This window comes from Pungitius pungitius, chromosome 1, assembly GCF_949316345.1.
Source record: "Pungitius pungitius chromosome 1, fPunPun2.1, whole genome shotgun sequence".
Classification (NCBI taxonomy): Eukaryota; Metazoa; Chordata; class Actinopteri; order Perciformes; family Gasterosteidae; genus Pungitius; species Pungitius pungitius.
Window position 1 is genome coordinate 7,228,070 of NC_084900.1, and position 23,596 is coordinate 7,251,665.

Here is a 23,596-nt window from a genome sequence, read left to right on the forward strand (position 1 = left end):
GTACTGTGCGTTCAGAGATGCTCTTATGCCCACCTTGGTTGTAACGGGTGGTTATTTGAGTCACTGTTGCCCTTCTATCAGCTCGAACCAGTCTGGCCATTCTCCTCTGACCTCTGGCATCAACAAGGCATTTCCGCCCACAGAACTGCCGCTCACTGGATGTTTTTTCTTTTTCGGACCATTCTCTGTAAACCCTAGAGATGGTTGTGCGTGAAAATCCCAGTAGATTAGCAGTTTCTGAAATACTCAGACCAGCCCTTCTGGCACCAACAATCATGCCACGTTCAAAGTCACTCAAATCACCTTTCTTCCCCATACTGATGCTCGGTTTGAACTGCAGGAGATTGTCTTGACAATGTCTACATGCCTAAATGCACTGAGTTGCCGCCATGTGATTGGCTGCTTAGAAATTAAGTGTTAACGAGCAGTTGGACAGGTGTACCTAATAAAGTGGCCGGTGAGTGTATATATATATATATATATATATATATATATATATATATATATATATATATATATATATATATTTCATTTGTTAGTTTCTCAAATATGGAAATTGACATACATTTGTTTTCTTCATCATATTTGACCCATATGTATTTTTCCCCATCGACAAGACTATAGACATTATTCTGTGTTGTAGACAACGCAATAATTTCATAAAAATCACTTTTTGTCCGCTATCTTTAGAGTGGCACTTGAGCTTTTTCTGTGGGATTGAATGTGAATGTGGAAAGTTGTGGTTTGTGTGTGATGGTTTGTAGTGGGAGGTTAAGGAGTCTGAGGTACTCTGTACATTGCTGCCTATACATTGGCACTAAGAAGTATGCATAGCCATTGTTCATTGAGTTTATAGAGATGGGTACAGACCTAGTTTTGTTATATTTCTTCCTTTCTTCCACGGGGGGGAAATATATGCGGGAGTCTGGCCTGAAGCCTCACTGCTGAACGGAGCACTGTTCACATGTATATTAATACGCTTTATCAATATTAAACGCATTATGTCCAAAATGCACCAAAATTCATAAAAGCACCGCTTTTAGATCTCCAGAGATGCACGCGTCACATTATGACTGTATGTGTGTGCACATCTGCAGACATACATACATACAGTTGGACTTAGATTAACTAGATTGCAGTTCCAGTAATCCATTCATAATGCCTATAAAATTATGTTGTTTGTCCACGTAAATGAGAATAGAAATTTCATTAGAATTTAATCCAACCAGGGAAATGAACAAATAAGTTTGACTATAATTAGTTTTTTTTTACAAATTGCTGTTTATAAATTAGGTGCACAATACTGATTGAGTTAGTTACTTTTATTATTTACAATGTCGTTTTCCGTTTTTTTCTCGGCAAGAGAGCGAAGGCTATTATTAAATAGGCAGCAGGAAGTGTTTCAATAATTTGCGCATTAGATTGGAAAGAAAAGGGACCTCATAAGCAACAGCAGAGAATGAAACATGACGAGACATGCAGGAGGCAAAAGAATGGTGATATGCAAGATCGGCCTGAGCATATTTCTGAGATGGAAGGTTGGTAAAAAAAAATAGGAAGGAGAGAGTAATAAAAAGAAATATTAAATAATTCATAAAATATCTGAGTAATAAACCAACTCCTCCTACTCACCTCAATCAGTTTGATGGAGTGTGGGGGGGGCGGGGGGGGAGGGGGGGGATCAGCGAACACTTTCACAAAGTAATAACAGTAACGATCTGGAAAGTGGGAGACTTCCCCCCCCCCCCCCCCCCATATTTACTGTTCCTGATGACGGCGCACTAACGTAACAGACATCATGAACCTTTATATATACGGCACTATAATGCTTTTTATTAAAAATAGCTAAATTTCCAATTTAGCAACATTGATACTTTTAGAAAATAAGACAAAACCAAAAAGGACAACACACTAAATGTCATTATACATTCGAAGAAAAATTCCAGGCACGTCTGACCGACTGGCTTTAGAGTCACACGATATTGACTCACAAATAAACTTCAAACGAAAATTTGGCACCGACACTTGTATGAAGCCTGGAGGAAACGGCTTTAGCTCCACATTTGAATTTCCCAACTGAAAACACTCGGGGGGGTTGGATAAAGATATTGGGTTTGAATAAAATCACACAATTTCTAGGGCATCGATCTTGAACCGCTAGCCAGGCCCTCTGCTCATTCGAGATTATAAAAAGCTGTACTAGCAGTATATGATAATTGGGTTAATCTCTTCCACAGTAAGAGCCAATCAAGTGTTTCTTCAATCTCTCAGGCCGATAAAAGCTTTAGTCCTTGCAAACATCCTGATGAGAGACACTCGAAGGCAAATGTACATAAACACGTTGCACAGCCTGAGAAACATTTGATTGATTTGTTAGACTCTATTTGGAGGCTTTGTAAGGCTGTAGACAGGGCTTTGAGCTAAACGCTAACCACGATAATACATCGATGTTTAGCTTCGTTACATCTCGGTTTAGGGTATTCTATCATATGCCTATAAGCTAATTAGCCCAACATACAATGCACAAAACCGGAGGCGAATGTCAATACATTGGGAATCTATCAAGATTTGAATCAATGAAAGGAAAAGGTCAGGAGATCACAGCAATAATTTATCCTTTGGGGGGACATCATTCAGTACAATTACATCTCAATCCATTCAGCAGGTTAAGATATTTCATTAAAGAAGGATTCGTCCTTTCAGGACAGTGAGTGTCCGATTCAAATCAATTGTTCAAGCACACGGCCGTTTTTGGAGGAATAGAAAATGTCGATAAAATATTCATACATTTTGAACTTAAATGTGTAACGAATTCTATTGCAGTCTAGGTGATACAAATTCCATTCTGTACATACTTTAAGGGCATTTTGGAAAGAAGATAATTTCACAACTTACAGTAAGTGACATTTCAATAAAGGCTGCAGAGAAGACTTGGGAGTTAGCAGGAAGAAACTAATGCTCATACACTTTTAATTCACTTATTCTGCTGCTACACATGAAGTCTTCCCTCGGACCGGTTCACGACACTATTCTCTGTTGCAAAAAGCTATTTACTGAAAGACTGCCTTGACGATGGGGGGGGGGAATAAAAACAACTTAGTTGCTGCCCCGGGCGATAATAGGCAAATTACATCCAGCACCATACAGTAGAGGATCATTACCACTGTAATTATTGGAAGGCCATCATGTTAGAAATGCATCAGAAGAAGGGGATTGCCAGTAAGCACTTCTCAAAGTATTAGAAAATGCATCACCAGAGCATTATGTGGTGAGCTAATGTTCTCCAGAAATATCCCATTTTCCCAACTAGTGGTTCCTGTAGACTCATGTTTTTTTTAACAATAAAAGAGCCTGTATCGACTTACTAATATGTTCGATGAACCAGAAGTAAATAATTTAAAAGAGGCCGAACAACGTGCACCAATTCAGTCCTGTACACAACCGCCTGAGTGTTATGAACAAGCACCATTACTCCAAAATAGGGGCCATTACTTACCCGTAATGTAAAACAAACACAGCAAGAACTCATACAGACAATTTATTCCAGCGAGTGACTCTGTTAGTGTTGAGACGGGGATAACTGTCATAACAACGCGTATATTGTGCCATGCTAAAAAGCTCTGCAGGCCAGCTGAGAGCCTTCTCTTTTCCATGACCTCATTATGTTTGGTTTCTTGTCGTAGGCCTGGTGTGGTTTGTTGACCCAATTTCTGCAGCGTGCACGTCTGGACCGACGTGCACAAACTGCAACAGTTACTTAAGAAGCATAAGACGTGTCCACTGGGAACACTAATACTCCTGGTTTCTCCTTCAGGAAAGAACAAGTGGGACAGGCGCCCTCACTGAAGCGGCAAATATAGAGATTGCCCTTAATGTGCATGGGTGAGAAATTCCCTACCTTGTTCTCTGCAAAAGTGAGAAAAAATAAAAAGTACTGTATAGGTTCAATGTTACCTGCGAACTAGGTCACCAATTTGTAGTTTTACAACGAGAAAAGTGCCTCAACTATGACACCAAAGCTTTTATAAAGTGGGCTTCGAAAAACTAATGGTCCATGGTCAATAAGGTCCTGGCTCCAGTTTCAGATGAAACTGATCAGCATTTCACCTTAACTAGCATCTGAAATGGGATTCAAATATAGGGCTCAATATTGGTTCAAATATTCTAGTTAGAATTTTTTTATTAGAATTAGAATGTTTTTTTTTTTTTACTATGCATCGCAAGTGAATTTGTTACAGTAACCCTGTATGTAAGTGACCTACGGACATCATCTGAGTAAATGCTAATGCGGTAGTGGTTCAGTTACAGTCCAGGTTAACAATGCGGCTGCAGCAGACTGCAGGCTTCACAAAAAAAAAAAAAAAAAGGAGTTTGTGCTTGTGTCTCAGAGGAGCAGGTTTTCATTCTATTGCAGCGTGCCAGAATCTTGCAGTAAAATATCACTTTTCGGACAGAACTTCCACATTCAGCCATCTGTCTCTGCCTCTACCCTGTCCCTATCCATTTCTTCCACCGCTTCCCCTGCTAATTGCTATTCCCTGTCTCTGGCCACTTCTTTATAGTCTCAAATGTCTCTTGTCTGTATACTTCACCTTTTGATATTTATCTGCTCGCAAAAGGCGCTCCTTGCCGCAGGGGTCTGGATTGCTTTCACGTCAACAGCATCCTGCACATCTCACAGGCTCAGCGGCAGGGTCACGGAACACGACGCTGCGAGAGTAAAAGTATTAAGGAGACCTCTCCACACTGAGGGCATTACACATACATGTGTGTTTGACTACTTTTGCAATTAAAAAAAGGGGTCTAGGTACCAGATATTTGGATTGTTTTGGCCCAGCATTTGGCAGTCTCTTGCTGAAATAAACTGATAAACCACCTGAGCTACTTTAAAGTTATTTTATTACGTTTTTGGGGGGGGGGTGAAATGGTCAGAGTGAATTTGGCTGCATCCAGTGCTTTTACTTGTTATCTACAACTAATGCTGTAGATAACAAGAAATGTGCAATAGGGTTATTTATTGACCTGAGTAAAGCATTTGATACAATAAACTATGATATATTAATTAATAAACTAGAACATTATGGAATTAGGGGGGTAGCTCTACAGTGGGTTACCAGTTACTTAAAAAATAGAAAACAATGTGTGAAAATTGGTGGTTATCAGTCAAGTTGTCGACAAATTGTCTGTGGTTTACCTCAAGGTTCTATTCTGGGCCCAAAATTGTTTAATATGTACATTAACGATATTTGTAAAACGTCTGAAGTACTTAAATTTATCTTGTTTGCTGACGATACAAATATTTTTGCATCAGGAGACGACTTACAGCAGCTGTGTCGGATTGTTAACTGGGAACTCAAAAGTGTCAACAAGTGGTTCAAACAAAATAAATTATCTCTAAATCTGAGTAAAAGCAAAATGATGATATTTGGCAACTGTAATTCCAATGCTCAGGAAGCAATTCAGATAGAGGGTGCTGTTATCGAGCAAGTGCATGAAATCAAATTTCTTGGTGTGATTATTGATGACAGAATTACTTGGAAATCTCACATTAAATATATATCTACGAAAATTTCTAGAAGCATTTCAGTAATAGCAAAAGCAAAGCACATTTTAAACATCAAAGCTCTACATACCTTATATTGTTCTCTGATTTTGCCCTACTTATATTATTGTACTGTGGTTTGGGGTAGTACTTATAAAAACACAGTTAAACCAATAGTATTGTTGCAAAAAAGAGCTATCCGAGTAATTCATAAAGTTGGGTTTTTGGACCACACAAACTCATTATTTTTAAATTCAAAGATCATGAAGTTTTGTGACATTGTTGACTTCCAAACTGTACAGATGTTATTCAAAGCAAGGTATAAATTGTTACCAAACCAAATACAAAGAAGGTTCCAAGAACGTACTGGCTGTTATGAATTACGTGATGAATTAAACTTTAGGATTCAGAAACATAGCACAACTTTGAAAAATTTTAGTCCAACAGTTAATGGTGTACAATTGTGGAACAAACTGGAGATGGAGTTGAAACGATGTCCAAACATCAACCTGTTCAAAGTCAAATACAAACAAAAGACTTTTGAAATATACAGACAAGAAGAAATGTGTTGCCACTAGGGGGAGCATGAATGAATGCTTGAAATGTAGCTGTTTGAATTGCTCAGAAATGTTCTTTTTTATTTCTTACTTTTTGTTTGTTTGATTTTTTTATTGTTACTTTATTTATTTTATTGTACTTGGGGGTGGGCTCTTATAAGCTCTTGCTTCAGTCCACTCCTTTTGAGCACCATGTGTACTGCTCAAATAAATAAACAAATTCAAATTCAAATTCAAGGTTGGTGAATGGTTCAGAGCCTGTTCCGCCGAACATTGTCGGTTAATAGGTGGGAAAGGTCCTCCATTTTACATTATACAAACTCGTATTTTGGCCTTTTCTGGTCAGTTTGTGAACCTTTTAACAAGCAGGTGTGGGAACACTAAATCAACACAGTGGTATCAACGGGGTACCTCCGAGTGCTGGACAGACAGTGAGGAGATACTGTAAACTCAGGCCAGCCTCTCTCTTCCGTATTCATTGTCCTTTGCCTCCCTAATGAGGCTGCAGAGTAGCAATCGTTCCATTATTCATCTCGGTCCACCTCCGGAATGCAAAGACAATGCATTTTTAAAAAGAAGGCGCTTAAGCACACCCTGTTAACTGAGAGGCAGTCACGGTAAAACAAACTGTACCACTCTAGATCAAGCTCCTGTGTAATGCTTCTACCCTGATTGGAATACTAAAATCAATATTACCACCACCACAACGGTTGCTTCTTAGTGGATCATTTTAAGAACAGTTTGATTGGTGCTTATTTTAAATGATGACCTCAATTAGAGAAGCTGTTTGTATAAAATAGCCTCCTGGTGTAGAACTGCTTTAAGCAACCATCTTAACAAAAGCAAACACCATAAAACATTTCAATTCTGATTGCCATTGTTTTAACTAAACTATAGACATTACAATGATCTCTATTAACCGAGGAGAAGATAAAGGGCTAGAATAAACACTTAAGCGCTAAACGATGCATTATTTAGAGAAACAGCAATGAAACAGCATGTTTTCATTAATCTAGCGAAACTGTCGCAAAACAACAATCTTCTTGTAGCTTTACATTAACAAAAAGTATGTAAATGTCCCCAATGTCCACTGCGATTCAGCACCATTCTGTAAACACATGCACTGTTAGATTGCAGTTTCAGTGGGGGGCTCCCAGTAGGGCTCCAATCTCATTTCTGTTTCTTCCGGCAGTGACAGGTTGATTCAGCCATCTGGGACAGTGCCCACACCTTCTCCTGCACTTGTCACTAAATATGTCATGTGACATGTTTGTCATGGAGGAAATCTCTATTTGAGTCAATGTAATGTTTGATAAAAGATTGTGACGGAGATATCCCAAGCCTGCCTGCAGAGTCTGTTGAAGTAAGTTGGTATTGATCCAATCCAGTAATAACAACCTCAGGAAAATCAAATCAATTTTTCATTGGACACCCGCTATTGCAGCTTGAAAACCCTGCATTATGACATCACTTTCCTCATGATGACACTTCATTTTCTGCTGCTGCTGGTACAGTTTTCTTCGAATCAGCTGTTTTTAACTCATTAAGTCATTAAGAAATGACATTGTTGCATTGCGTATGCTTTGCATTGAACATTAAACCCATCACATCGAATTTGCCTTGCCTTCCAGGGCTGGCGAAGGACCTTTGCCTGCTGCTCGGATGCTGCCTGACAAACAGGCAGTGGGACATAAATTAGACCGGGCCTGGGACAGGTGCGTTACAGCAGAGTAAAACGCACACAAGTCGTTTCTGCCCTGCGGCAGCCAAAGGGCTTACGAGGTTTTCGGGCGTCCCGGTATCAATCACGGGAACCTATTTATAGAGGGGCCCGGGCCACGGGCGCAACACAAACACTCGGCTGAAGTAGGTTACCGGCGGTGGGCTGCATCGCTGGGGCAGGCGGGAGGACAAAAGGAGGACGTGTGAGGGAAGAGGTGACGGCCAGGTGCAGGAGAAGATATGCAGAGGAGGCTGACGATTAATGACACGTCTGTGCCTCACGCCAACTTTCCCTAAACTGGCGGCGTGGTCTATTAGGGAGACTGGGAACCGTCAGAGCCTCGTGCTGTCGTTCTCCTGCTCAATCCAGCGGGGGGGGGGAGAGCACCTGTTGGATGGTTAAACGCAGCGGCATGTCTTCCAACTGCTACTTCGTGTCACTTAGTTGATGGTCGTGTCCGTCATCAAGTGTCCAAGGTTATAGATTGAACTCTTCCAAAACCAGAAGGTGTCCTCCCAAGACAAAAGCTACCCTCCCTGTGGAAAAATCCCCTTTCGCGTGGCCACGACTGCATTATTTATAAATGTGTCAAATGAGTCCCGAGCATAGTTTGGACAAAAGGACCCCGGCTTGGTTGCAGCAATGAGCAGCGCAGCGTCACGTGCTGCAACCACCCGACACCTCGCTTAGCTGTAACCAATCGACATGACGCCGTGAGAGGGATTGCCTTTCAACGGGCTACTTAAAGGTGTTTTACAAACAACGCGCTTTGCTGGGACCCTAAAACTAATCCCCTGGCTGGTAGCTGCTAATCCCTGTTCATCAACGGAGGTGCTCGGGTCACAGAGAGAATGTCAGACTCACTGTTGTGTGACATAATGGAAAGTGCTTTTTTTCGAATCACGTGTCCTTCAGCATGGCGATATTTGAGCTGCAATGCACAGTGACCAGCAGAAGATGTTCCTGATGTTCATGACAAAGCAATGATGAAATATGTATTTAAATACAGATTAAATATAAAAAGTATCCATCTCATTCGAATCAACCTGCTTTTCCAACCGAGGCTACGCTGTATTTCAATTAGTTGCAAATAATAAGCAATCTTTTCGTTCTGGCTGTCCCAGATACAAGCTCGCGCTGCGAATGAGATTCATGTGAGGGAAAGGTATCACCGTTGGATCCATCCCCCCCATCCTCCTGCAACCATTTTCACCACATTCATATCGAATGAATGGCGACGGGAGGACACGCCTGCATCCAAGCCACCCGCCAGTCCCGGGGCAATCTCTCCTCTTCCCCTTTTCTCCGATCCGAGAGGCTGCATGCTGCCTCGCCTTCCCCCTTTAATCAATCATTGCCTTTTGCTATTTCCACTCCAGATCTACTGAGGCCTGCACTCTTGGCCGAGTGGGAGAATAGATTAAAATGAAAAAGGGGGAGTTGCATTAACGAAAGCAGACGCGTTGTTTTAGAAAAATAAAAAAAAAGCTTGCTATAGTACTTGAGAGAGCTGCACCCCTTCAAGGACAACGCACCGCACAAACTCTCTTAATGATCTCGAGCGGTATCCCAAAAGTAGAGCATCAGGGTAATTAGTAGCATTTCTCAAGGTTTAAGGGTCCCTTTAAGGGACAGTACCACTATCACGGGGATAAAAGGACTTGTGACGTGCTCCAACAGTGTTGTCATAAGGGTTTTGTATCTGATTATACTGGACTGAACCTGTGTCGATACTCTATGTGATCCAGCTTAACTTAAGAGCAGTATGTTGCATCACGAATTTGAACTTTAAATAAAGACCACCACTAAGCCAGTGGACCAAAGTATTTTTGATTTATCACGGCAGCAAAGTGTCAATGTTAAGGGATTATATTGTCATTCAAAATATTGATTTAAATTCTATAAACATCTATAAAAAGGTATTATATTATAAAATATTATCATGGAAATCATTCGTTTCTACTGTAGTCTGCTGCCCCCTCCTGGCAGCAACTATTAGTGAAGGATTTCCACCATGAAAGGGGTCTTCACTAATAATAATATATACGGAATTGCTAAGAATTCTGAAAGTGAAAGTGGACCGTGTTGCTTTTGTACACGTCCTTGAGTAAAATTGTAATGTTTGTAACACTTGAGTAGATTTCGGACATACCGCCGATTCTCCCAGAGCGTCCGTTTCCTGCTCACCATACTGGGCGCGCTCTTTTCATCCGGAGGGACATACTGCCACCCGGCAGGTTTGTAATGTGATCATGTGCATGCTGGGAGGTTATTCTGGGTAACACAATGATTCATATTATTAGATTTTTAATCCATGTGATGATGAGAACACCTATGAGCAAACATATGCTCGGAGAAGAGGCCGCAAATACAATGTTGCCGTTAAATTATTATTACAGTTCTGTTTGAATCTGTGCTTTGTCATTCATGGTTTTCTTGACATCTGCATTTCAGTCAGACATCAGAAAAACACAATAATGAGGTTCCATTGCATACCAAAATGAAAGAATAAGAAACTTCCTGGCTAAAATGCTATTTTGAGAAGTTAATCATAAACTTAAAACAATTGCGGTTTCAATTACCTGCATCAAAACCTTGGGGCTGTATGAATGTGCAGCTTGCTTCAAAGGAAAAAGGAGCAGTGAATCAAATGAAAGTCAAAACAAGTGCTCTGTCGAATTCAAATGTGTCAAATACAACCGAGCCCGTATTTTACGAGCAATAGCCTTATGAGAAATGTGCAGGTGGACACACAGACCGGGAAAGGATAATAGAATCTAAATACATGCGGAAACTACACGGATTATGTCATCAGAAAAAACGCACCATTGACACCGCTCTACTTAATACAAAATGAGAAAAGTTGTTTGTTTTTTTCCAAGAAAGATGAATATGCATAATACTGTGTGTCTTATTTATGAAGAACAGCTGCTTTAGGTTCCTATTTCCCCTGCAGAGAAACCTTCATTGCAGATGTTATGTCGTCCCTACGGATACGTTCCTGACTTGTTAATAGCATTCTAAATAATCCCCCCCCCCCCACAAAAACTTGCTCAGAAATGCTTTAAGAAAGAAGAAGTGCACACTACGCAGACAGATAAACGCCAGGTTAACAGGCCAGATAATGAGTATAGTGTTACTGTTGAATCTAATTTCAGATACACGTAATCAGTTTACTCAATTTGGTTTTTGGAGTCCTCTTTAAGTGCACACTGTACTTCGGCTAGTTTCCGGACTTAGTTCTGCAGTGCTCCACTTTATGTGTCTTTTTTTTTTGCTTATCAGACGTAGAGAGCAAAAATCCTCTTCTATCATGTGTAAAAGTAATTCATTTATACAGTAAGTCAGTGATAAATGTATTCTAAACCCGCTTTTCTAATTTGCCCTTTGAAAATATCACATTCCCTAGGCCCCAGTGGGTTTTTAAATAATACATAGATTCAATTCACAGGCTTAACCATAATATATTTTATATTGTAGGCTCATAATTCACTAGTTCTTATTACCTCTGGTATGCCTGGAAAATTAAAATTAACTACATACAGATAAACAAACGCAGCCATACTCCATTCTAAATGCCATACCCTTCTATTAATTATACAAAATCTCCTACATGCCAAAGCAATTCATCTTCATCTTTAGGAACTTTGCCAGGTAACCTCTATTTGAGGACAGGGACGTGGGAACAGAAATCTAAAGCAACTCTGACAAAAAAAAAAAAGGCAATTAAATCACATTCCACCACGTTGGTCCATCCGGGCTGCCGTTTGTAGCCCTGTGGGCTTTTGTACCTTTTGGTTTTGGGGAGGCCCATGTGATGACGCGACGCACCAGGCAGCAGTTGAACAGGACTTTCTTTGAGAAGCCTCGGTCTTTACGGAAATCCTGCAGGTCCTCCATCCACTGGGTCCTCTTGTTTGGTGTACACATGGCTGGAACTTCTCTGTGTTGAAATATGGCGTGGTATTAAACTCGGTGCAGATACCTACCTAGTTATTTGGGTACCTATGAAAGGGGCCGAGTGTTTGCAGGGATGAACCCAAACGGCTAAAGCCACATGCAACATACACTGTCAAGTTCATGCAATACACCTGAGAAGATATGTTAATATGGTGTGCGTTTGGTTTGCCTCCAGTTATGCATGGCCATGCCGTTTTGGGAGCCGGGAAATGCTCATCTAACGAGTCCTTGGTTGTTTCATGAAGGCAAGTCATTCTTCAATTCATCCTGGACCTAATGGTAAAACTAAATATACCAAGTTAATGCAAACTGGCCTGACTCACATTATTTTTCAAATAAAACCAACAAACATCAAGTGTGTCCAGATAATCTAAGCAAAATACACTTTTTGGACCTTACCAATTAAAACAAGACCCTACCTCATGAGCATTATGTCCCCTCTGAAGGTCCCATTCCAAGAGCAACAGTTTCAAACTCAATCAACTTCTCTGACTTTTTGGGGCTTTGCTCTCACATCTCGCAAATTTCTATCCTCCAATGAACAGAGAATGAGGGCTAACCGCGATCAACTGTTCCTGTAAGCATCATCTTACCTTGAAGGATGACGCACGACGTGCCTGCTCTCTCTCGGCTTCCTCGGTCTGCAAGTGATCGCCAGGTTTCACGCAAGCACTTCCCTTTCCTGAGCTGATCAACAGAGTGTGAACAGGGGAGGAGGCGAGGAGGAGGAGGAGGAGGAGGAGGAACCGCTCTGTGAGAAGCAAAGAGAGTGAATGAGAGAGAGAGAACTGCTGGAAGGCAATGTGGCTTCCGTTTCAAGGTAGAGGACGTCATGTGTGTTTTGAATCCATATCAGAGAAAGAGGAGAGCTGCGTTCACAGTGCATCTGTTCTGATCAAGTCATCATCCTCATAAGGGCGTAAAACACGACCGGTGTCAAACTCTGTTGGGTCTACTCCACCATAGAATGAAAAACAAACCCTACTAATGTTTTCGAATACTCTCATCAGATCATTCTTGATTGAAATTGAGCCTGTTTTTTGACTATTTTGCTTGGGAACGGAAAAAGAGTTTTGTAAGAAAAAGCTGTCAGTAGAAAATTCTCAGCTGGCGTATCGCATCTGCACTGTATGACAAAAGACTTTAGTGTGCGAATGCATCCATGTCGCCATCTCTTCAGGCACCGGCGCCCTTTGAGTTAACGAATACATTCCCAACATGCAGTATTTGCAAAAATCTAAAAAACTGGGGAGGAGGAAAGTAGCCGGTTACAATTCGCGAGCCACGTTGCAGAGCCCAAAACAATTGCCAGCCCTCGTGAGGGTTTAGGATGCTGCCTGGTTTGCAACAGCTTTTGTGAGCTAGAGGTTAGCGGCTACAACAAAACCAGATTCTGCCCATTACCTGAGAATCATTTCATCATTGGAATTCACAAGACAGCCATGAATTTCAGATACTTAGGTCATAAAACTCTGTACCTGGTGGTTTGGTTGAAGATGATGCAGAATCCACTAATTCTTCCACAATATTGGTATTTTTGTTAGCACTCCCCAAAGACTTTTTTCTTTCGCTTATGCTGCATAGCACTTAAAGGTACGGTCATCAACTGTTGGGTGGATTGTATTTCAGTCATTCTTCATGCATTTAGATGACAATTCATGCCTACAGGCACCATGTCTCTTTTCTGCAAAAAAGGGCAGAAAAATGTCTGCATTTTAGCCAAATCTTGACTCCTCATACAGACACACCTGAGGATGTGGACATCTCAGGTGTGACACCAAGTACGCGTTCACTTGTTTCAGTCTTCTCTGTCCCGCCCCCTCACCTACCTCTTCTCTGGTACAGTATATGGTTTACTCATCCCAAGGGAAGCAATTAGATTAAGCTTAGCTGTCTCGCCTGAAGCGTAGCCGTCTATTACTGCACAGCAATTAACGTGCATTTAAGTGCAAGCAGAGACCCATTTTGGCTGAATGCGTTTCTTTTTTTTTTAAATGCATCTGAGCTTGTCAATTTCTCGCACACTTCAATCATTGTTCCCCTTATAGACACCAAGTCGATTAAGATGCAATTTTCTGTAACCTATTCTGAAATCAATTCAGACAGCCAGCTCATGTGTAGTTATATCATATTATAAAACACAGAAGTATTTGGCTCTGACCTCGTCACTCCCACAAGACGTACACCAAGTTTCCTAATCTCCTCCAATCAGTCTGATTGGAGGAGATTAGGAAACTACTGCATTCGTCCCTCTAAACTGCATTATACACAGGACAGGCAGCACCCTCCTTTTGAATATGAATTGCAGCAGTGATGGTCCTTTATTTAAGGCCTCATGGGACTCTTGCCTAATAACCCTGCGATGTCAGTACAAAATGACTGAAGACACACATTTAAAAAAACCGACAGGCTCATCGGAGCATGGCAAGAATTCAGGGTTCATTTCTTTGCAACGATCTCCACCAAATTAGAAGGTGCAGAGGTCACTCATTTCCTTCTTAAGTGCAACGCTGGAGTGGCGCAGTCCAGTTGAAATGTTCATTTAGGCCAACCATCATTGTTGAAGGTTGTAAAGAAAACTGCAGGCGGGAATCTCTGTTTGACTTCAGGTGTGTATCATGTGAATCTAAGGCAGGCTGATGGAGGGACGTGGATGAAAGACAGCAAGAAGAAAACATTTACTTTCTAAAAACATGTGTTAGCTAGATTTGTGTTGCAGTAAAGTCCTAAAATTGTATACGGCTATTGACATGTATATCAATAAATATGCCACACTTTTACTGCAATGGAGCGTTCCATTCACTTCATTTTCACAGATTCTTCTGCCTCGTGAAAATGTTATGAATGTGTAAATAGGTGGTAGGAAACATTACAATTTATAGTCCACCTCAGTGGATACACATGTACACCCACACAGACAACAGAACCCTGTAAAGACACCAAGTTGGAAGAATGAATCCAACTCATTGCTGTTGCACTGTGGAAATCTCTCCAAATGAGCCGCTTCTGCCATCGTTTCCTGGCGGCTGCGACGTGCTGGTGGTCAGAAGCCTTATGGTCAACTTTTAGCCGAACAGTTGGCAGCCACAGCAGGTCCAGACGCTAGACGCGCCGAGGCTGGCTCTCTTTCGACCTCCTCCCAACGCACCTCACCAATTTCACACAAACCCACAGTGACCATGTCCTCCGAAGTGGTTCCAATTAGAAGGATGCACGAGTGGAAACAGAATGGTGGTTAAATAATTGAGTTAATGTATATTGATTTACACAATTAGGCAGGCACTGTTTAAGCCTTGAGTATAAAAGAATGATCACAGTGAGACGTACAGCTCGCTCATCATTTAAACACAGGTATGGGATCAGTACTCCGTGTAAGCCGGTTACTCACAGAAGCTTCATTCCCAGTCTGGCTACAAGGGAGGAGCCCTGAAGCCTCAGAATGCCACTTGAAATTAAAAAGAAGCAGCAGCTTCCGTTAGGCCAGATAATTAAAAACAGGCCGCAGTACCCGCCTAACAATCCCGCCGGTACAATTGTCAGCACGTGTTCATTATGATGCTTTAGTTATGCACCAGCGTTAATTATGGCCCAAATAACGCTTTGGCCTTTTAAATGGCCAATTGACGAAGCTCTCGGGAGAATGCAACTCAGCGTAATGAGAATGAATGAATGGCGCGGACAGTCGATCAGTTTCCCCCGGTCTCTTTCACACTTGCTCCGACTTCCACTTGTTAAAGTGTCTCTGGCATCACGGCCAATCCAACAGCTAGTTTGAGAGCGGGGGGGGGAGTGCTAAGACGAGACAATGTTGTATGCATCGACACTAGCGCAGGCTCTGGAGGCTCTGGAGGCTCACGTTTCCATGGCCTCTGCGATTGTTTTTCCGCTTTTCCGAGTCAACGCGTGGGAACGCCTCCATAAATGATTCAGCCGCAGCATCTGCTATCTGAAGATAACGGTGTCTCTTTATCGGCCAGCGTGTACAGAGACACTGCGGCGGTTGACTATACCAGCACCTGGAGGGATTTGGGGCACCTTCTGTGTCAGAATGCGTGTCATTGTGGCAGTGAAGCACACAATGGCACGCAGCCTATCAGCGGGTTTATGGTGTAAGGTCACTTTCATTTTCTCAGGGGGATGCTCTTATCTTTTTCTTTTTTTTTTCGCTCATCCCACAAAGGGCAATATCTTTTTCGCCGCTGCAGAAATAATGCGGTCTAAAGATCAGGAAAGTTACCCCCCAACTATTGAGGACAGTTACTAAGAAAAGGGGAAATAGCTCTGACAATGAATCCTAAATAGGTGTTGACCAACATCATTAAAGGAATTATAACATTAGAAGCAGAATTTAATAGAGAAGCCAATTCCATTTTCTCCATCAACAACAACTGAATCATCAATTAAGTCATTTTAGAACTAAAACTGCTGAAATTCTGTGGTTTTCTTGGTATATTAATTTATAATGAAAAAAATTAAAAATAACATAATTCAGTAACATTTTTTCTGACATGTCCGGTCATATATTATGAAGAAATAGATATGCACAGACCAACGTCTGACCTGATTGACACAGAGGCCCTCTCCTCCAGCGTCAATACAAAGAAAATGGCCGAGTAAATAACCCAAGGACCGGTGCAAGGACACCTGTCCCAGTGCAGGCCTACAGCTCAACAACTGGATGCAAAGTGCGTGACGAGGACGATTTTCGAGACATTTTCTCTGCACAACCACATGGTGTCAGCCTTGCACGTTATACGATGCACAGCAGGCATATTCCTTCTATGATTTATGGTTTAACGTTCATTGACATGACATTGAAAACGTCTAAAAAAAAATCAGAACGTAAGCCTGTGCAGACAAGCCTTTTGACAACGGTTGCCGTTAAACTTCCAATCCATTATCAGGTATGCCCTCATTAACAGGATGGACTCAGGCCGGCATATGGCTCATGACTGCATGCTTTATATATCCGACTCTCCAGTAAGAATTTTATATAGTTAGTATTGTATCGTCTATTTCAAGTGCTGGCAGCACCCTGTAGGACACAGACAACTGCAGGGACTAAAGCCCAAAATAACCCCCCCGTCCACATATTGGGATGAGAAGAAATGGCAGACAGACCATCCAATTAGCTACTGATGCCAGGCCTGCCTCCACATATGGCTTGTGGGATGTTGAGCTCTGACACCATTTCATCAAGGACTCCTTGGAAAGAGTCATTCTTCTTCTTCTGATTTATTAATGTTCTTTCAATAACTGTTCAGGTTTTATCTGGCACAGCGGAGGAGAATGTTGCACTAATTTGCAAGAAAAGAAAAAGATGATTCGCGAGATAAGAGCTTAGGTAACAGAAAGGGTTGGTTCAACTTTTTGATTTGCCAACATTTACTGTCACAAGCGAGCTACCATGCCGTGGTGCAAAATGCTTAAGAAGTCATTTACTTCAAACAAAAATGCAATAAAACCGCGATCATTAAGAGGAATGCACCCAGTGATATTTGTAAAATATGACATCTGCCCAAAATGTATGCTTTTCCTGCAGTATCGTATCGTTTTAAATTCCGATATCTTGAGTATCGGGTATCACGATATTTAGGGCAAGTATTGTATCAATGTCACCATTGTCAGGAGTATTTAATGGTAAAGTCGTGGCAATGGGAGGAACTTGAGTCCACCGGCGTCTTATAAAATCGCAATGTTTGGGAGCGTATGTCGGCATTGTTTACAAAAGAAAGAAATACAAACATCACATTATATTGAGCGTGGCCACACATGCTCGCAGCAACAAGGTATCCCTGGAGCATTCAGGAAAGGGTCTGAGGAGTCCTAAAGCTATTACAGATTTAAGAATTCAGTGTTTTATTTTGATCAATTCATTTAAAATTGTATACCTTCATTTTTTGTTTTTTTAGTATCTCCAACTGTCTAAATGATAAATTCTAAAACAAGGGAAACAGGGAATGCAAGTGGGGCCTTCTAAAGTGGTTCAGGGCTCAGTTCCCCCCCAGAAATGGCAGACTATTTTGTGCTGGGGACCAGTTTGTTGACCAATGGGTCAAACAAAAACAAAAAAAAAAGAAGACACGTTTGCAAGCTGAGGCAAAGCGTCGCCACCCGGGTTGGCACCAGCGGCTTGGCACGCCGTCCGAGAAAATGCAAAACGATGGGAATCTGTGGGACAATCAGCCCCGCGGGTGGAAAAATAAACGCAAAAGAAGGGGCCACTTATCTTAGCCTCGTGCAATCATAAACCAGCGCCTCGCGTCCCGCTGTCCCCGTAGGCGCCGCCTCAGCAACGAGTTTCCCCATCTCCCTCCCAATGATTCACCCGGCACCGTATCCCCTCCTAACAAATGGGTCTTCACTTCTCCTCCCCTCATTCTCGTCTGGCCTCGGGGGGGGGGGGGTAAAAAAAAACAACGAAGGCTGGATCCTGTTCTACAAACTAAATCCTGAGGCAAACGATTTTACTCCCATTCACTTGTTGGGAACTTATAACGTGCTTTTATGATTTGTTGACTGGATTTACTTCTAGAGTGATGCATACGTGTCTACAAACAGATGTATAGTGCAGGTATTTGTCTATGTACATCTACGTCAGGCACGATGTAATGAGGTAACCTTTTGAAAAGTGCATCTTTACTGCATTTTGTCTGTCATTCTTTCCAAATAAATGATGTGTCCCAATCTGACCGTTAATAACGTCCAACTGTCAAAGTATAATCTATTTATAAAGAAAAACTTGAAAGCTTCACACGGTCAAAGCTGCCTTCTGAAAAGATGTCACACATCATTCTGTCGTCGTCTGACAGATGTGGAGCAGTTTCCTTTAATCTGTATCTCTGCCACACTGCGATCTCGAGTCCTCTTATTGATGGATAGTCAGGAAAAAAACACACACACAGGCATGCGGTCAACTCTCAGTCAGAAAAACATACAGCTACCAACTAACAGTACACACGATGGTTGGTTCCTTGCCAACTTAAAAGCTTAAACATTAAAATCCTGATTCAGATGAGCCATATTGATTATACGATTTTTATTGTGACCGGCCATCTAGACCTTTAACTCTAGATCATTTGCTTGCACCTTCCCACTAGTGAACTAAAAATGCATACGTCTGTATATAGACATCTATAGATTTCATATAATGTCCAACATATTTGGCAAAAAATGGTTGTCTCTTGCCTAACCATCATCTAAAAAGTTGTGCGTTCATTTACTAGTTGTCTTGAAAAAAATAGTATGAATCGAGTAGACAGGACATACGTCGAAGTGGTAACATGCAAATCAGCGTAAATGAAGCAACGTCTCAACAGCTATGAGTTAATGGTAACATTTCACCACTGACACGGGTACTTAATGTTGTTGTGAATTGTTCGAGGCTCTGATTATACAATATGAGGCATCATTAGCTTTGAGTTATCATTCCGGTACAAAGGAAATGAGAACATGCAATGGACACAGTTTGTTTTCAACAGTTTCCATAGATTCGATGGAGCTAGCCTTGGTGCTGAAAGAAGCTCACTCTGACACTATAAACCCCGCGGGGTAACGATTCCTTAATCGCCTTTCTGAATTTCAGGGAGAAGGTACCCAACCTGGGAAAGTAAACTAGAAGTTGTGATGGTGACCTGAGAGAGCTCCAACGCACCAAGGCATCAAATCACTGCACCAAGGAAACGGCTCTCGGGAGGATCCACTCATGGCTGCGTAGATGGAGCATTTTTGTGGGAGACATGTTTTAAGATGTCTCAGGGAAGGGATCATGATGTGGTAGGCTAGAAGAAGAGTAGAGGATGGAGGGAAGGAGCATGTAGCGCAAAAAAAGATATTTCATTAGTCGGTGTCATAATCCGTTCTTTGTCGTTAGGCTATAGAGACACATTCAGTGTTTATGCCTCGTCCATTGACCTCCTACACAAGTCAACCCAAGTTCAAGCCTTTTGTCGATGGCAAGCAGGGGACACTGCAGGTAGAATATTATGCTCTCTGCTGCAGACATGTCCATGAGCTGGATTATTTAGCCTTTTGAAAAGCATCAGTCACAGGGTACATGTCGACATTCACTGGCATAAGTTTTACCACGGGAAAGTTTTTATTTTAGCTGTGTGCTGCATTGGTTTCTTTTCTTCATGCATTTAATGAGCGAAATGGGAAAAACTACATTTTGAAAAGAGAAAAATGCATTAAACATGTGCTAAATATTCCGTGAGGGAGGAATACCGGTTACCAGCTCAAATTCTTACGGTACGACTCAAATCGTTAACAAAGGATAATTAGAAGCCATTAAGGTGTGCAAACAAGCATTAACCTCAGCCAGGAGGGATGAGCAGTTAACTGCTCCTCTGGCTCTGAGGGAGGCAGTAAGGAGCATGAGGGAAAACCTATGGACTACGACTGAGTGATTGTTATTCTGAACAGCAGCCAAGGACTGAAGTGGGATTTGTGCAAATGAATCCATCACGGCCCGATTTCTTTTTGCAGCCGGGGATGCCCCTGTGCCCACAAATTAAATGATCACAAGAGGGATTGCAAGGTTCCTGCATACAAAGTTTGATGCACATCGACGTAACAAACAGTGTTACCCTCATTTTAACAGGGATTTATTGATGTGTTAGTGTCAATAGTATGAAATAATTCTGCAGAAACACTACAATATTGGATTTTTAACAAATAAGTGTCCCACCCGGAGAAGATCAGCCAATAGGTTTCCCTTTCGAGAGAAGTCCAGTTGCATTGTACAAAAAAAAAAAAAAAAAAAACACGTGACGCAAACGTGTAAGCTAAACTTTTGCCATGAGAAGAAATACGCCAAACCCCATTAACAAACAGCATTAACGTAAGATGACAGAGGGAATCTTCTTGTAAGTTTGGATCAGCGTCGACGCGCACACTAACGCGCGTGCAGTTCCAATAATTACGAGGTTCGGCCCACAGAGTTCAAGTTCTCTTTGTCGGGGAAATGAATACGACAGAGTTCAAGCGGTTATTTATCCACGAGGAGTTTCGCACAAGGTCTTCTCCACACGAAAACCACACTTCTAAATCACCGAATCAAACGTGGGACCATCGTCCTGCCGGGTGAAGAAGCGGTCTCCACTGTTCTTTTTCTTTTTTTTTAAATCTATTTGTTCGAAAACGCGTCGCGTCACTCACCGCTCGTCAACGTCGACTCGGATAACAGCTGGTACCGATACTTTACGCTCACGATTCAACTCCCGAGTTTCGCAGCGAGAGCGCGCGCGCCGGAGCGCTGCTCGTGCACACGGTTGATGGCGGGAGCGCGCAACCGTGGGCTAGTTAAAGCGGCGATGGTGTGCCTGCGATTAATAAAGAGGTTGTTGGTTGTGAATGTTTAGTTTGCCCCAAGAGATTCGTTCATTAATCGACAATCAACACTTTGGTTAACTATTGATTTCTAAAGCTAAATACTTTAAACTCGACGTCTGTTTAAATCGTTTCAAAAATTCAACTGAATTCAATTCATATTTTATTTTAGCATGTAATTATAGTCCAGATGGTCTGAAAACATATCAGGAACGACCACAGGGTGATTCTGATCTAATGAAATCAAACTAGTAGCAGAGCTCTGCCACATCCCTCCCATCACCAAATGAGCATCTATTTCTGCCCAATGGACCTGATGTCTTCACCACGCGCACTGTGCAGCATGGAGGCCACTGCGTCTTAAGGCGATACTGTTTGTCATTTGGCGTTATACTAGCAGGCTCGATTAGGGGGGCGGAGGTTGTAGCTGATTTTGCAGTCTTGGGTGATTTGACAAGATGACATATATAGAGTCGCAGTCCCCCAAACTATTGACAGGCTGATTATTTAAGATGGCAGCTCTTCTGCCAAGACACCTCAATCAAAAAAAAAAACAGAAAGGTGAAGCATTTCTCTTATTCGGGAGTGAATGTCAAAAAGGCAATCTTAAGAAGCATGAATGTACTGTTGCCAAAGACTGTAAATCATACAGGTGACAGGTCTTTGTCTTTGGGAAGACTTGAACTTGAGGAAGACGAACTGCAGAAGGGGGGGGGGGGGGGGGGAATATGTCAAGTTCACCTTAACTCTAAATCTTTGAGTGTCTCTGAAACACATCTAAAGAAAAGTCTTTTTAGAACTTTCTTTAGTAACTATTTGAGTCAGTTACAAAACATGGATGGAAAGTTATCATTACTAATTTGGTGGAAATGTGATTAAACCATTTTATTGGAAATTATGACCAAATCAATTCTGCAATTTATACATTTCTCAAAATTACAAAGCTGCAATTAACAAAAAAAAAAGTTTTGTGCAGTGGTTTGTGACTGTATTTGAATCTGAACAGTTGCAAAAGCCCCAACCTCAACACAACCAACCTACATAAATGATCTGAGCAGACAGCTGTTTTAACCTGACAGCGATCATCACGAACCCTGGATTCTAATTACTGCTCCAATCTATGTTAGGCCTCACATGCTTTTGGGTGATTAGTGCACTACAGGTAAAAAAAAAAAAAGAATAAACAACAACACGTCGGTTCCCCTGGACTGGCAGAGCCACCTCATTTACGACCAACACTATCTGCAAAAGACTTCAGAGGGGGGGGAGAAGATAGAGTGCTTATTAGAAGTTGATGCTTTGGGTGTTTGAACTAGATTCTCCGATCGCATTATTTCCGGGATGTTTGATCTGACCTTTAGAAAAGGTGTGTAGAACTCAATTAGTCTTATCTTAATTTACTATTGATTTCCTCCCCAGGTGTCCCTGTGATCAGAAAACAGAGCTACTATCAGTTTATTTGCCTTTTGTTTTTCTTCTCACAGCACAAACGTCCGATTGTCGCTTATGCCTCGATGAACTGTATAAAGAAACCTCTGCAATTATTTGAAGATCGCTCTTTGATGCCTCGAGGGAATCAGCGAGGCTCCGCTCTCTACATAATTCAGAAGTCTTATTATAAGTTGGCGTATCAGAGATGGCTCGGCAATATGTCTTCGCCTGAGTGAAATGTGTATTTTATTAATATTCCATTAATGGAATGGGGGGAGGGGGGTGCTTTGCTGCTTCAAAGACTGAGAAGTCAACCAGTGGACGCTGACCACTCTTCACTTCTTAAGTGTGGAGGATATTTTGCAGCATCAGTGGCATTCTGTGAGGATAAGTGACTGTCAGTTGCCTTCTATAATATTGGAGCTTGAATTTTTGCATGATGTTTCTTGGGGAGAAAAAAAAAAAAAAATCACATGCCTGCTTTGCCCGATCCCGAGGTTGCAAACCACTGAATTATGGAACCGTGTAAAGTTGTCAAAAATCCTCCATTTCCTTAAAACCTACAAATAGAGAGACCCGATTCAATGTCAGCCTTCAATGGCCTGTGCTCATTGCTGACAGAGCCAGCATCAGATACATTCATAGGACTCGATCTTCAGAATAGTGAGCAGGCCGATCACAAGATTTGCTCTCGGACCGACGGCCGTGCCAAGATGTGAGTGGGACTCCAGCTCAGCTGCAGGCTGTGGACGAGTTGGGAGAATAGAAGTAGATGGAAGGAGGAGGAAGCTACAACACTCTCATTATTGTTTCTTGTCATGGCAGCTGCTCTGTGAGTCAGCTGTCAATCACAGCCCGAGAGTCGAAGTCCACAGGAACTCAAATCCACAATTTAAATGGTGCTCTGCGGAGAAGGGAACTCAAGGCCACCCGGAGGTCAGGGCAAAGCCCAATTACCAGCTTCTAATAAACTGTCAGCAAGAGTGACTCTAGGAAAGAGCTCTGACTCGCCCTCGTACGGGTTGGTGTTGTTGCAACAATAAATACATTCAA

General features: G+C 41.9%; 1 protein-coding gene across 1 annotated transcript in view; it reads right to left on the bottom strand.

The window, feature by feature from the left end:
- Positions 1-21,035, bottom strand: part of kcnip4a (potassium voltage-gated channel interacting protein 4a) — an 88,310-nt gene extending 67,275 nt beyond the window's left edge. The window contains exons 1-3 of the mRNA XM_037477713.2: positions 20,942-21,035; positions 12,376-12,533; positions 11,614-11,765 (exon numbers count right to left, since the gene is read on the bottom strand). Coding sequence (XP_037333610.1) covers positions 11,614-11,752 — 139 coding nt within the window. The 5' untranslated portion in view covers positions 11,753-11,765; positions 12,376-12,533; positions 20,942-21,035. The remainder of the gene's footprint in view (positions 1-11,613; positions 11,766-12,375; positions 12,534-20,941) is intronic.
- Between the last annotated feature and the right edge of the window lie 2,561 nt (positions 21,036-23,596).